Here is a 14,275-nt window from a genome sequence, read left to right as displayed (position 1 = left end):
ACCGCCGAGGGGGGGCCTGACGTGTCCCGTCCCGGCTGCATTACAGCGCTGAAATCGCCGCCAACCACTGTGAGGCCGGGTGGGAAATCGGAGAGGATACGCATGAGTGAGCGCAGCGTCGGGGGCAGAAGGGCGGGCGGGACGTAGACATCCATAATATTCAGGGGGCAACCTTCCATCACGCCCGAGACCGCAACATAACGCCCCTGCGGATCGGTGTAGGCTTTAGTCAGAGTGAAGGGGAGACCCTTCCGAATCAGAATCGCCGCCCCCCCCGGGAACCGCGCTGGAAGCCAGAGTACCAAACCGTCGCGAACCTGTAGCGGGCCAGGAAGTGACATTGGGTCCCCAGGAGGTGGGTCTCTTGGAGAAGGAGTACGTCCGCCGAGAGGCGATGCGCCGCTCGGAGGACCGCCGTGCGCTTGATGCGGTCGAGGAGACCATTAACGTTCCATGAGAGAAAGTGGAGGGGCCTATGCAGAGAGTACGCCATCAGGGGGCGGGGAAGTGGAGTAGCGCAGGGGCAGCAAGGGAGCGCGCCGCAGGGGTAGGACCCAGCACATCGCATCGGGACTAAAGAGCAGGGTACTCAGCGCAGGTCAGCATAGCCCATTCGTCGGCGAGTCAGGAGGAAGGGGGGGGGGGGGGCGGCGGTCCAGTGATCGCTTCTGTAACGGCCCAAAGGGCACCCAGGGTAACCAGAGCCTCGGTGAGACACAAGTGCGTGCCGGACAGAGTGTGTCCACCAGAAAACAATTAGGGGAAGAGCTGCTGCATGCCGCTCGGAAGCGGCAACCATGTTAGCTGAGGAGCAGCTGCACAATGTAAACCTAAAGAGCAGCCCGTAGGCGGCTCGAACCATTAACCACCGGGGAGGCAACTGCCCCCTTCCCATTCCCCCCAACACCCCCCACCCTACACTTCAGAACAGGAAGCATCTGTCGCCCGTGAATACAACCCCTCAAGAACAGATCCCTCAGTAGAGGACAGAAACTAAACTGAAACAATTAGTTGGGAGCAGTGACACTAGTCTAGTGACAAACAAGGGAGGACCCCCTCCGTATAATCGGATGAAAAACAACAGCCATAAACATAGATGATCAGTTAACCAACCAAGTACATTGACAGTTAGCTGCATGGTCACCCAGGAACCCCGCAGGATATATAGGCGGAGGGATAAAGGCATAGTAGGAGAAGGGAGAAGGAGGGAGGAAGATGGGATTTGAAGGGAAGAGCAGGTGGGACTAAGAGCATGGAGTAGACCCAATTCAAATCCCGGGTGCAACCCCCACCAGGCCGCTCACCCTCTGGGCGGCAGGCAAGACCTGGGAGAGTGTTTCCGGCCTTTTGGCCGCACGGGGCGACCCTGGGCGATGAGACCTCACAAATCCAAGCTCAGGCTTCTGTCTCCTTCGAAGAATCTTGGATCACTGGGCTGCCGGACAGGTCCGAGTCCGATCTAGATCTGCGCAGGCCCACATCTGAGAGCAAGGGCTCGCCCGTGGTGATCACAGTGGATGGCCAGGCCGCCGGGGGAGTTCCACGGTCCGGGGGAGGGGGAGATGGTCGCCGCCCAGCCCCCACCCCCCGGGCGAGGTAGAGGCATCCTGATGTTGGCGGCCCTGTCTTCGGGACCCGGTACAGCGCCGCCGCAGCTTGGGTCCCTTGCGGGCAGAACAGGCATCGGATCCTCTGGAGGGGGAGGTCATCTACCCCGGCAGAAGGGGGCGCTCCTCCGTTAGCCAAGTCCAGGCAGCTTGCGGGGTATCGAAGAAGGATTTGTTCTGGAAGAGGACCTTGAGCCGTGCAGAGAATAGGAGGCCGTTTCTCAGACCCATCGCCCTGAGCTTTTGTTTGACTTTGTCGTAAGATTTCCTTTGGGACTGGACTTCCCTCGAGTAGTCCGGGATGACCATGATCGTGGAGTTCTGGATCCTCAGGGGGCCCAGGTCCCTGGCCACCCCCAGAATGGCGTCCCGATCCCGGAAATTGAAGATGCGGAGGATGAAAGGCCGGGTAGGGCCTCCCGGAGGGGGTTTGGGTGCCAAGGAGAGATGGGCCCGCTCTATGGCGAACCAGGGGGAGAGTTTCTCTGCCGGCATCCAGGAGCGGAACCAGTTTTCCAGGAAATCGGCCACCGGCCCCTTTTCCACCTCCTCTGGAAATCCTATGAGGCGGAGGTTGTTCCGTCAAGCCCAGTTTTCTGCGTCCTCCGCCCTATGATGGAGATCGGACGTTAGAGCTTGAAGACGGGCCACTTGGGTCTTGAGGGTGGCCAGGTCGTCCTCTGTCGTAGAGATGCGGGACTCTGCTTCAGTGATGCGCGCCGTGGCGTTTCTGAGATCCTGCCGGATTAGGGCGACATCGACCCCTACCTCCCCGATCTTGGTCTCCACCGATGCCTGGGAGGCACTGATTGCTTGAAGAATCGTCAATAAGTCCCCTCCCTCCGCCCCGGACGGCGGGGGTGGGGGGACTAGTACCGGGGCCATGATATGTCTTGGCGAATTGGTCCATACGGAGTTGGGAGGAGGGGACCGAGGGCTGCATATTTTTCCCCCTAACCATGGCTCCTCCAGCTGCAAGCGCGCAGTCCAGCGGGCGTCACCGCACGGTCTTATGGCCCAGGAGCCCCGAGCTCGGGGGGGTGCGCGGCGTGGACAGAGGTCCATGTCCGGGCTCCGGGACCTCTTCCAACGTGGGGGGAAGAAACACAGAGGGTCGAGGGCCAAGGGGGGAGAAAGCTGTGGGATCCGCAGTTTTCGAGGAGGAAGGAGTCAATCCAGGGGGTAAAAACACAGCGAATGGCGTCGCGGCCACAGCGCCCCAGGGAGCCGGACGCAGACCAGGCGCGGGAGGTCAGAGCGAAGTCTAGGTAGTTCCCCCCACCAGTCAGACGATCGCTCGCGCCCCAGAGGAAGGGCGGCTACGATACCAGGGCGGGTGCAGCCGACAGTGGGTCAGGGGGGGCCTCAAGTCAAGGACAAAACGGAGGGCCAAGTGATGGGCGAGGGGCACGGGTGCGTGCAGCCTCCCCGCGCGGGATGACAGCGGGCCACAGGGACGTCCAGGCCGCTCCTCCGGGAGACGCGAGGCAGAGGGCCCCAGACCAGACCTCCCGGGATAGGGCGGCGCAGCCAGCAGTCCAGGAGACGGTCTCGGCGGGGGGATGCAGGGACAGCCGGTCTCCCAGCAGTTCACGGGCGAGATCTCCAGGGGCACCAACCCCTTCCCTGCCCCCTCCTCACCTCAAGCGCAACGCAACCAGGTGTGTAGCGCTGGTCCACAGGGTGGGCTCTGGCACAAAAGTCAATCAGGCAGGACCGCCAGAGCGCCCAGAAGATCCTCGGGGGCCCAGGGGGGCTCCCCCCGACCATGAAGAAGGACCTCAATGCTGCGGGGGGGCCGGGATCACCACCACCAGGCGCTCCTGGCCGGATCCAGGAATCAGCGCCAGTCAGCAGGGGTGGCTCACCAGTCCAGCGCCGCCGCCAGGACGTAGAGGAGGACCCAGCCTCCAGTCACAGCACCAGGATCGCGGGTCACAGGAGTTCGTCGGGGCCAGGCGGGGGAACCCCCCCCCTCCCGCCTGCAGCAGGTCCTCCACGGTCACCAGTGGTCCGCAGTTGGGTGTCCGGGCGTTGCCCCTGTCACCGGATCTCAGGCGGACCGTCCCCAATTCCCCCGCACACCCCGCCGGGTCCCAGATTCACGTGGAGCACTCAGGGCGTCGCCAGGCAGGGACGGCCGCCGCTGTTGTCCGTCCGAGCCGTCGGGGTCAGAAATGCAGCCAGGGTTCCAGGGGCGGACAACTCCAATCGCGTCCGCCGCCACCTTCACCAGGGGGCCGCCATCTTGATGGGCGCGCGCACCGGAGAGGCAGGGACAGCACCGGCGGTATCCGGCCTCCGTCCGAGGCCCAAGCGGCACCGGAGGACAAAACACAGGCAGGTAAGTGCAGGGGTAGCGGCTGAGGTGCCGGATGGGGTCTGTTGGCGGTGGAGTGAGGACGGATGACTGATGGGGGTCCGGAGCACACTTAAAGTGCGTCCGCCATCTTGACGTTCTTGGCCACGCCCCCGCCTTCAGATATTTTAAAGCTATGAGTAAAACTGTGTTTACCTGTATGGCCTTGGGTATTGGCCTTCAAAGTCTCTGAGGTTACTTCCTGGAGGATTACAGTAGGTTATAGAGCCACCTAAGAGGGACAAGGCGGTACTTGCAACTGGAATCTCCGTAGGTGGAGAAGAACTGTTGTGTACAACTCTATCTTCACTGATCCAACCAGATTGGTGAAAGTGGTAGTGTCTTTTGATGATCACTGCACTTAAATGCCCTGTTTGGCTTTAACACTTCTTAAATCCGAATGCTACACAACCTATTTGAAAAGCCCTGAGTCTGAGGCATAGGTCAGCATGGGCAGTGTCCGCATAGACACAGCACCAGCTGCTTAGAGAGTTGCTTTGGAGGAAATGTTGGGAAAACGGTATAGCTTATTGGTCTGTGAAGGTAATCTTTCCATCAACATCATCCTAATTTGGCATCCAGCATCCTGTGCAGAGATGTAGGATCTAGACGTATCTGTTACAGTGATGCATGCGCAGCTGTATCCAATTTTCAGATCTTCTGTAGTCACATAGGCTCTGACTTTCACAGGAGCAGCTTTCACAGCTCAGCAATAACAAAGTGTCTTGCACGAAAGGGGTCTCTAGTGTTGCTCTTTATTCGGTATGCATTCTGACCTTTTTGCATATTTCTTTTTAACAGCTGGTGCCATTTAAGAAGGGTTGTGTTGATGCATCCCCCTCAACTCTCTTCTGCAGGGTATAAAGTGCTCCTTCGGTATGAGGGCTTTGAAAATGACTCCTCACAAGACTTCTGGTGTAACCTGGGCACATTGGACATCCATCCAATCGGCTGGTGTGCCATCAACAGCAAGATCCTGGTGCCGCCACAGAGTGAGTGGGATGTGCGCATGGTTCAGCGAGTCAGGTTTTGGTCAAGGAAGGTGGTAATGCTGGTGCCCAGCCATCGCCTGAGAACACACTTGTCCTACTGTCTTCAATCGTAAAAGGTCTCCCCTTCCCTGTAATTTGCCAGTTACCCAGATCTGCATTAATCCATGTTCCTTTGTGGATCTTTAGTAATGGAGTTGCCCTTCCCCTGAAGTATCACTGGCGCACCTCCCTGTAGCAATTGATATTTCCCCCCCACATCAACAGTTTCAAAGGTGTTCTCCGGCCAATTGGTACTGCTAATATTCCTACAGTGCAATAATAGGTTTGTCCCTTGCTGCATGGTAATGGAGGTTTCGTTGCTTAACTGTCTGTAGGTATCCACTCGAAGTTCACAGACTGGAGGGGCTATCTAATGAAGAAACTTGTTGGGGCTCGGACCCTGCCAGCAGACTTTCACATGAGGGTAAGGTGGAAGAGGGAAGCTAAAGGGGGCGGGGAAAACCAAAGAGGTGCAGACAGCTGGTGGGGGCTCTGGGGGATTGTGGTCCAAAAGGTTTTGTGGAAGGCTCCTGAATTGATAAGAATAACTTTGTCGGCTTTGAGAAAGGGAATTCAAAGAGCAACAGTATCTAATTGTCTCATTTCTATCCTTCACCTTGCTTCCTTCCTCTTTTGTATCTTTTCTCCCTCTATCACACATTCCATCTCCCCTTCATTTACAAATGTTTCACCCATTCACTCTCCCTTATTTCTGTTGTCATCCTCACTTCTTTTTCCACTTTCTCTTCTCTTTTTCCATTCTTGTCACTCTCAACACAACCCTGTCCACTATTTCTTCCTTTTCTATACAACTTTTTACACCATACCATACTAATATATTCTCTCCATATGTTCCTCCTCTTCCTTCCAACGATCTCTTCTTTTCATCCCTTTATTTCTTTCTCTTTTTTTTCTTTCACCCTTCTCTAAACCCATTAAAATTGCCTTGTCATGCTTTTCTCTCTTTCTGCATTTTTTGTCATCCTGGTTTCCATTACTTCTCTCTCTTGCCTTCTCTACACAATCCCCTCTTATCTATATAGATGCTGGAAAGCATGAAATACCCCTTCCGGCAGGGTATGAGGCTGGAGGTGGTTGACAAGACGCATGTGTCCTACACACGCCTAGCTGTAGTGGACACCATGATTGGCGGTCGGCTGCGGCTCATCTACGAGGATGGAGACATCGAGGATGACTTCTGGTGTCATATGGGGAGCGACCTCATTCATCCTGTTGGCTGGTCTCGCCGTGTAGGACACAACACGAGGGTAACCGGTATGACCACAACTTAGAAAGAGCATTTCATCTACCTCATTGGTTACAACATCCATTCATGAAGGGGCCATGGGGTAAGAGAAGGCTTCTCAATTACCTCTTGTGACACGTCTGGGCCCAAAGTATGAGGAGATCATAGGCAGGAGAGGGTTTAATCTACTGCACTTTACCAAATACGAGGGACTAAAGGTGAGAGGAAGGTTCCTTATCTTCCTCATTGGGTACAATTCCCAGGCAGAAGATATAAAGGGGGGCAATGTCGTGAGGTAGATTATTATTCTTTGCCTGCGATACAGTTTCTGGATATAAGGGTTGAGAGTGTAATTTGGTGTGGGGGAGCTTATGATAAATTTGCTGCATGGTACACAATGTCCAGCTATAAGGTACAACGTGGTAATGGGGTGAGAGAACTCAGTATCTGCTGCTAGTAGTACCACACCTGAATAATCTACAATACGATATGGTGAGAAAGCGCTTCTTATTTCCTTCATGAAACACAATGTGCAGATTTGGGAATGGGGTGAGAAGGGGCTTGTTATCGGCCCTTTAGGAAGCAATGTTTGATCTAATGAAACAGATGGCACTAGGATGATTGAGAGCTAATGAAAGATGTCCTAGCTATCATAATGGAAATTTTTAATTCTATTAAGAACTCGGAGGTGAAGATAATGCCTTCTTTCTTTATTTATTAAAAATAATAGCAGCCATTAACTGGACAATGATAACTACTTCATTTCCCATGAACCCAGGAAAAGAAGTCAACACAAAGTCTCAATACAATCAGGGGCTGTCTGCCTCATCAAAGAGAGCTGTACATCTTCTCTCGCCTTCTCTCTTCTTGCGACAAAGCAGACTCTGGAAGATTCCTCAATCCTGTTTGGAGGACTCAGTCACTGCAAGTCAGAGAATGCATTGCATTAACTCTGGCAACAACTGTGCCACAGAGCATAGCGACGTCACCGGAGAACATGAACATTAACAAGTCATAATGTGCAAGATACATGGCTTAATCACCAGAAAAATACTTTCTTATTCACATAAACAGATCCAAGAACCTGGGTGGGTCCTTATTCCTCCTAGGGTGGGCCAATCCTGGTCTCAGATTCCTTACTAGAATGTATCTTTCTATGGCATGACCGAGAGGCGAGTATTATGTTAGTTCAAAGCTTGGCTACCTCCAGGGCTGCAATGGAGAAGGCTGGTTTGAAATAAAACTTTTTAAAGGTTGAGTCAGATGACCAGTCAGCTGCGTTCAGAGTTTCCCCCAAGCGGGCTCCCAAAGCATGCATGGAGTGAGCACCAAAACTCTTGGTATCAGTGCCTGGCTCCTGCATTATCTATCATACCCACCTGGCGATGGTCAGAGAGGAGACCGTCATGAAAGTTTTCCTCAAGGCAATCAAAAGCTCTCTCTCTCCGTGTGCACAAAGCTCTGCCGTCACGGCCTTGTAAGGCCTTGTGAGCCGCGATGCATCTGACAACGCACAACTTGGTAAACCGCTGGAAAAGCCAGATACGAGCTCGCTCGGGAATTACATTTGGTGCATATACTAACATGGAAAGTGACTCCTTCTGTATTAAAAGACCTTCCCGAAATGTCTACGGCCTGTACTTCAGACACCCTCCTGCAGTAGATCAGACACAAAAGAATAACATGTTTGGACGACAGTTGCTTCCTGGAAAGGTATCTATTGCTTGGCCAATCAGACATGAGCTTCAAAACATTATTCCAGTCCCAAAGGGTTGAGTATCTCGGCTCTGGGGAAATGGAGAGTCAAATGCCACAAAGCAGATTCTTAACTAGGGGGGTGCTCTCCCACAGGTAGACCCGCAATCACAATGTGACCTGTGGAGATTGCAGATTGAAACATATTGACGTGTCCGTAGGCCCAACCTTCCTTAGTGAAAGCCACCATGAAATTTAAGATGTGGACAATGTCCACTCCGCAGGATCCAGACTCTGTTGCAGACTCTAACCCATCACGGAGACCGACTGATCAATACCGTTTGACTGTACCGTCTGCCCAGACCTTGGGAATGAGGAGTGCAGCGTCACTCAATAGGCCCTGGACTTGCCATTGTGACTTGTAAACCTCCAAGCCATGAAATGGAGGCTGCCGGTTATCACCTTCAGGTGAGGATTCCTGGAGGGATCGGTCAGGAGATGAGAATACTGGTGTAGACAGATTGGCGAAGCCCAAGAAAGTTCCATCAGAACTGGAAACCAACCTTGCGAACTCCACGCTGGGGTAATCACCACCAGATCCGCCTGCTGCCTGCGTACCCAAGTTGTCAGGCTTGTGATCATGGCAAATGGAGGATACGTATAACCCTGCTCTGTCGACCAAAACTGGAGAAAAGCATAGGTTGCTACCGCTCCCGGGTCTGATTTCCAACTGAAGTACTGGGGAACCTGATGGTCGAGCTGGGATGCAAATTGGTTCATCGTGAATGGGCCCCAAAGATGGGAGACGGCCTTGAACATGTCTGGGAAAAGCTTGCACAAGCTTGTAATCCCGAAGGTGATGAGACAGCCAATCCTCCACCTAGTTGGCTGACCACGGAAGGAGCTCCGCCTTCACCGTGATGTGAATTTCCAGCCAGTATTCCCAAAAGTTCTTTACCAGGTCCAAAAGGGCTTAGGACCACGTGAACCTGCACCCCCCCCCCCCACCTCTCCCCTCCCTCCACCCGGTGATTGATATAGCAAACTGTTGCTACATTGTCCATCTTCAACAGGACACAAGATTGCACACGTTCCTTGGTCAATATCTGACTGCGAAGGAGCCTTCCATCAGCTCCAGGCAGTTGATGTGATGTCCCAGGCCTGAACTTATCCTCAGGATCCAACCGATGCTCTGTGGGGTCCACCTCTCAACTGCCCCAAGTCTGGATATGAGAACACACAGACTAAAGGGTGGTTAAGCGGGGAAGGAAAGGATGGGGACAGCAGGGAGAGAGACCTCTAACGAGACACAAAAGGAGAGGTAATTACTAATGTGCACTACAATACTCTTTCTCTCATTCTCCCTTAATCCCCATACTTCCACTAACCTGTAAAAGAAAATACACAAGCTGGCATACAGGGGGGTTGAGCTTGCACCTCTAAGTACCACATAGAATGCTGGAAAACATAAAGAGGTCAATCAGAACAAGCCCTACTCTGTATGTCTTTAAATACCCCACCCTGATCCCCTCTATCTACCTGTGATAAAGAGGTACCCACTATGGCTGAAACACGACTATCTGTTGTAGAACCCCTGTGAAGATATATAAGAAAGGAATTGAGCAACGATGAGCAGTAGCAGGAAAATGTCAAGAAATGTGCAGTAAATGCACTTTAGGCATAGCACTCCACTAGACAGCAGTATTCACACGCAGTTTATACAGTTGGCGCCAAAACACAAGAAGAGTTAAGTCACTCTCCCCGCATGATAATGACACACCAAACGGAACAGATAATAGGATCCCCTATCGCAGTGTAAATGTCTGTGTGATAAAGGCTTTCCCCCGCATGAACCTTAGATGCTGAGGAAAGTTCGCCAACGTAGGGAAATCTTCACACACAGGATAATTGCCCAGGAACGTAAAAGTCTCAGGCCAATCAAGTAAACGTATCTCTCCCTCGCAAGAACTTTTGTAAGAATAGGAAAGTTCTTCAATGTAGGGAAGATAGAGTAATGAGCACTTCGACAAATCAGGAACACCCCAAATGAAGCAAGCAAACGTACTTTAGATATTCAGACAGGATTGAAGAAAAGCGGTGTACACAGCACCCTTACCCTACCAGGAATCAACAGGAACGGTAGTCACTAGAAGTCTCTAGCAAGACGGAATAATCAGCAATGTCTTCCTCCCGCTGCTTCGCTAAATCTGCATTTTCGCATCACGTGAGGCGCGCCGATTACGTGGCGTCTGACGCGGTGCGCCCTGTCAAGGCTGCCGGGAATTGTAGTTCATCCCAGCTTCAGCGCGTGCCTGCGCGACTGCAGCCTCCGTGACCCCTAACATGTGAAGGACCTGTTCTGTAGCAGACCAAGCAACCTCCGGTGGTAAATTCCCCACAACGATCTTCCCAGCCTGAACCACTGGCATCAAACTCACTTTCATTTTAAAACTTTATTCAATCTTTTTTGTTCAGATCATAAAAGTACATAAAAAAAATACAACTTTGAAAATACAACCAGTCACAATTCTTTCCTTAAACAAGCCTCCTTTAAATCAAATTTACAGTAAATTCCATATAGAACATTTTTTTTAAATCCATGCGTTTAGGTTAAAAAGAAAATGCTTGGTATATAATTAAGTGCAAATATACATTTTTCAGTTTTTAAAAAGGTAATAAAACCAGTTGGCAAATAATAGGTCCTCATAATTTATTAATTATCCGCCTGTTTCCTTCTACGCATACATGCCCATAAAAAAAGATGCAACTGCAAAGCAGACAAACTGGTTCAGAGTGATTTAAAAATATATAGTGCAACCCAGCATTGACAAAATTTGTGCTTCTTTAAAATAGGTACAATAAATGACTTCCTTTCTTGAGCATACAAAGGACAGAAAAGTACCAAATGCAAATCCTTTTGTAGTGCCTAAACGTTCTACCTGGATACCCCAGCATTAACACCTTCGCTGCTTGAGATATTCTTCTAGTGTGCTGGGCCCTAATAGAACTGGGTGTGGTCATGACGAGCTCAGCTCGTCATGAGCACACAAGCACTGTGCCTCATGACGAGCTGAGCTCGTCATGAGCACCGAAGGGGTTAATGGTATCAAATTTAGACTGAATCGCAATACGATAAACTTATGATGAGAAAATGAGACCTCTAGTAAATATGAGAACTCACCCTCTGCTATTGGGGGTGTTAATTAATACATCCTTACCATCTGTGCACCATAATTCTTCCCCCCTATGGTCATATTGGGCCCTCGCTTAAAAAAGTGTCAACCAACCTCGTCTTGGGAAGGCCCGGCGTGTCATTGGTAGCTTAAATAAATTCAACAAACCCAGGCACTAAATTCCTACTCAACATAGCAAAACCATCGACTCCTGCTATGGTTCTCCATTTTGAGGAGATCTATAATAGTCCTTTGGTTTAGGGGGCTTATTCTAAATGAGAGATATACTTTAAGTATGATTGAGGAAGGGAAATTAGAGATATCAGCAATTTGTTTTCGACTACCTGTAGAGGCTCAATAGGGGCCATTCCCCATACACTGCAGCTGAAACTGTTTTGGTCTGTTAAATCTTTAATGTGGGACCGATAGGTCTGGCACCCAGCCTCCTAGTGAATGATGTTAATGCTGCTAGACTTCTGTTCGAGGCATGTGGGTTGCTAAATTCACATCTAGTGCATAGATCGCCGCCTAGTGTTGGGTCCGGATGATTGCACATTGTTGTCCTGGAAGAGTCTTCGAAGTATCACAAGATAGGTGGCTCCTCCCCTGGACTACAGTGCGCATGGGCATCGACTCCATCCCCAGATTGTTTTTTTCCGCCATTGGGTTCGGATGTGATTTCGACGCCTCCTGTTCGGAATCGATATAAAACAGTTTTAAGGCCAAAAGGCTTTTAGTCACTCGTCGGTATTGTTCGCGTTCGGTCTTGTGTTCATTCCTACTCTTCAAGTGGGTTTTCGTGGAGTCGGTGACTCTTCGATCATCGAGGCCCTGTCGACGCAGCAAGACCCCGACGATACTGCGATGGAACGGAGTCCGTTCAAGTTCTGCCCCGTGTGTGGTTCCAAGTACCCACACATCGACGTGCACCCCGTGTGCAACGAGTGTCTTTCGCCGGACCACGACGAGGCCAACTGTATGGCCTGTTCCCGATCGAAGAAGACCATCAAGTCTCGGCGCGTGGCACGTCTTGAGGCCCACCGATCGGCTCCGGCGCCAGAGGACATCTTTGGAGACCCTGATGCAGAGGAGCAGGAGCTTAATCTGCAGATTTCGCCGGCATCAGCGGAGGTCGAGGCCGACTACGGAAAGGAAGTCGGGTACCACGTCCTCGGAGAAAACATTGAGGAGGTAGGGGACGACGAAGAACCGTTTGGGGCCGTGGAAGATAGCTCGGAGGATGAGCTATGCCCCGAAAAGACTTTTATTCCGGCTCCGGTCACGGGATCGCCTCAAGGCCTTACCCACGACCATATGCCTCGTCCCTCCGCCCCGCCCCGCCTGTCGGCCCGGCTACGGACGCCCCTACGGGACCGTTGTTACCGAAACTGAAACCGAAAGTGGTGGACACCTCTACGGAGCCTCCATCGAAGAAACCGAAACCGAAAGTGAAACCTTCCGGACCGGTCACGCCCAAGGGGGACGATGCTTCATCGACACAAAAGACGGCGGCTGCGTCATCGGCGCCGTCGTCTTCGAAGACGTCAGCTACGTCATCGACACCGTCGTCTTCGCACGCCTCCAAGCCGCAAAAGACTGTGGATGCGGCTTAGGGCCCTAAGGTGTCTGTGCCCTCGGGCTCGGGAAGGGCCTCGGTGCCGACTACTGTCAAGCGGGCCGCGTCGGCGACGTTGGAGGCCCCAGTGCCGAAGAAGTCGATGGCCGACCCGAGGACCTCGGGTGGCGCTGGGGACGGTTTGACAACTCCCAAGCCCAAGAAGGTGTCGACCGCGCTCCAGTCTTCGCCGGGGGGCGGATCGAGGGCATCAGTCGGATCGACGAAGCCGTCCGCTTCCTTTACGAAGCAGGTGCAGGACTCCCTCAAGCGGATTCGTAGTAGGGCGTCGGTGTCGACCCCGGGAGCCCCCTCTGAATCTACTCCGGTGGTGTCGAAGAAGCAGGCCTCGATGCCGATCCACTTCACCCTGCCTCCGAAGGTGGTGCCTAAGGCTTTTGCGCCCAGGTCTGTGCCCGCGGACTCGATGGAAGGCGGGCACACTCAACTGAGTGGCGATTCGGGTCGACGGGCTCCCTCGGATGACGAGTCGGAGCATTACATCGATGCCGACACGGGGAGGTTGACGCTCAAGAGGAGGAAGATCACTTCTCAGCCTCTGGAGCCGTTTGTGATCCCATTAAAGAAGAAGAAGCCGCTCTCAGGGTCTCCTCAACTGGTGGAGCCTCTTTACCAACCAGTCGCGAGCCCGGAGCCTTCACCCACTGGTTCAGATGTTGCAGAGGGTGAGCAGGAGGAACGGTATACCTTTCCTGAAGGCAATGACCCTGATGAACTGCGAGACTCCTGGGGGCCATCTGGGGATCAGGGGGACGACCAGAATATCCCTGACCCGCAAGCCTATGGGCCTAAGACTTCTCCCACAGAGGATTCAACGGCGTTCAATGCCCTGATTGAAAGGGCTGCTGCTAATCACAGTGTACCTATGCATGCAGACCCAGTAGAGGTGGACTTCCTGTTCGACACTTTCTCTACTGCCGAAAAGTCTGTCAAGATTCTCCCTATGCTTAAGGGTATGCTGAAACATGCCACTGACATTTTCAAGGACACTACTAGGGCACGAGTGGTGAACCCTAGGATTGAGAAGAAGTACAGGCCGGCACCTGGGGACCCTGCTTTCATTCGGGGCCAGTTGCCTCTGGACTCTTTGGTGGTCTCCAATGCTCGCAAGAGGGTGAACTCTCAGACGACGGGTGAAGCTCCTCCCCCAGACAAAGAGTCTAAAGTGCTAGAGGCATCGGGGAAAAGGGTGGCAGCGCAGGCAGCCACCATATGGCGCATCTCCAACACACAGGCCCTGTTGGCCAGATACGACAGGGCACACTACGACACATTAGAGCAGCTTCTGCAACACCTCCCTGATGAGTTCAAAGAGGGCGCGGAGATGCTCATCCAGGAGGGCAAGCTCATCTCCAACGCTGCTATTAAGTGTGCACTGGACGTTGCTGATACCGCGGCAAGGTCCATCAACACTAGTGTGATGCTGAGACGCCAGGCCTGGCTCCGCATCTCTGGTTTCAAGCCTGACATACAAACAACTATCCTTAACCAGCCTGTCAATCCGGACAGCCTGTTTGGACCAGAGGTG

General features: G+C 52.6%; 1 protein-coding gene across 1 annotated transcript in view; it reads left to right on the top strand.

The window, feature by feature from the left end:
- The window catches only part of L3MBTL2 (L3MBTL histone methyl-lysine binding protein 2), a 329,605-nt gene that overhangs the window by 152,361 nt on the left and 162,969 nt on the right, over positions 1-14,275 (top strand). The window contains exons 7-9 of the mRNA XM_086958249.1: positions 4,824-4,958; positions 5,333-5,421; positions 6,041-6,272. Of these exons, the coding sequence (XP_086814375.1) occupies positions 4,824-4,958; positions 5,333-5,421; positions 6,041-6,272 (456 nt within the window). The remainder of the gene's footprint in view (positions 1-4,823; positions 4,959-5,332; positions 5,422-6,040; positions 6,273-14,275) is intronic.

Source organism: Lissotriton vulgaris, chromosome 1_1 (assembly GCF_964263255.1).
Source record: "Lissotriton vulgaris chromosome 1_1, aLisVul1.2, whole genome shotgun sequence".
NCBI classification, from domain to species: domain Eukaryota; kingdom Metazoa; phylum Chordata; class Amphibia; order Caudata; family Salamandridae; genus Lissotriton; species Lissotriton vulgaris.
Note: the sequence above shows the minus strand (reverse complement) of the source record. Positions and strands in the feature narration are given on the sequence as shown.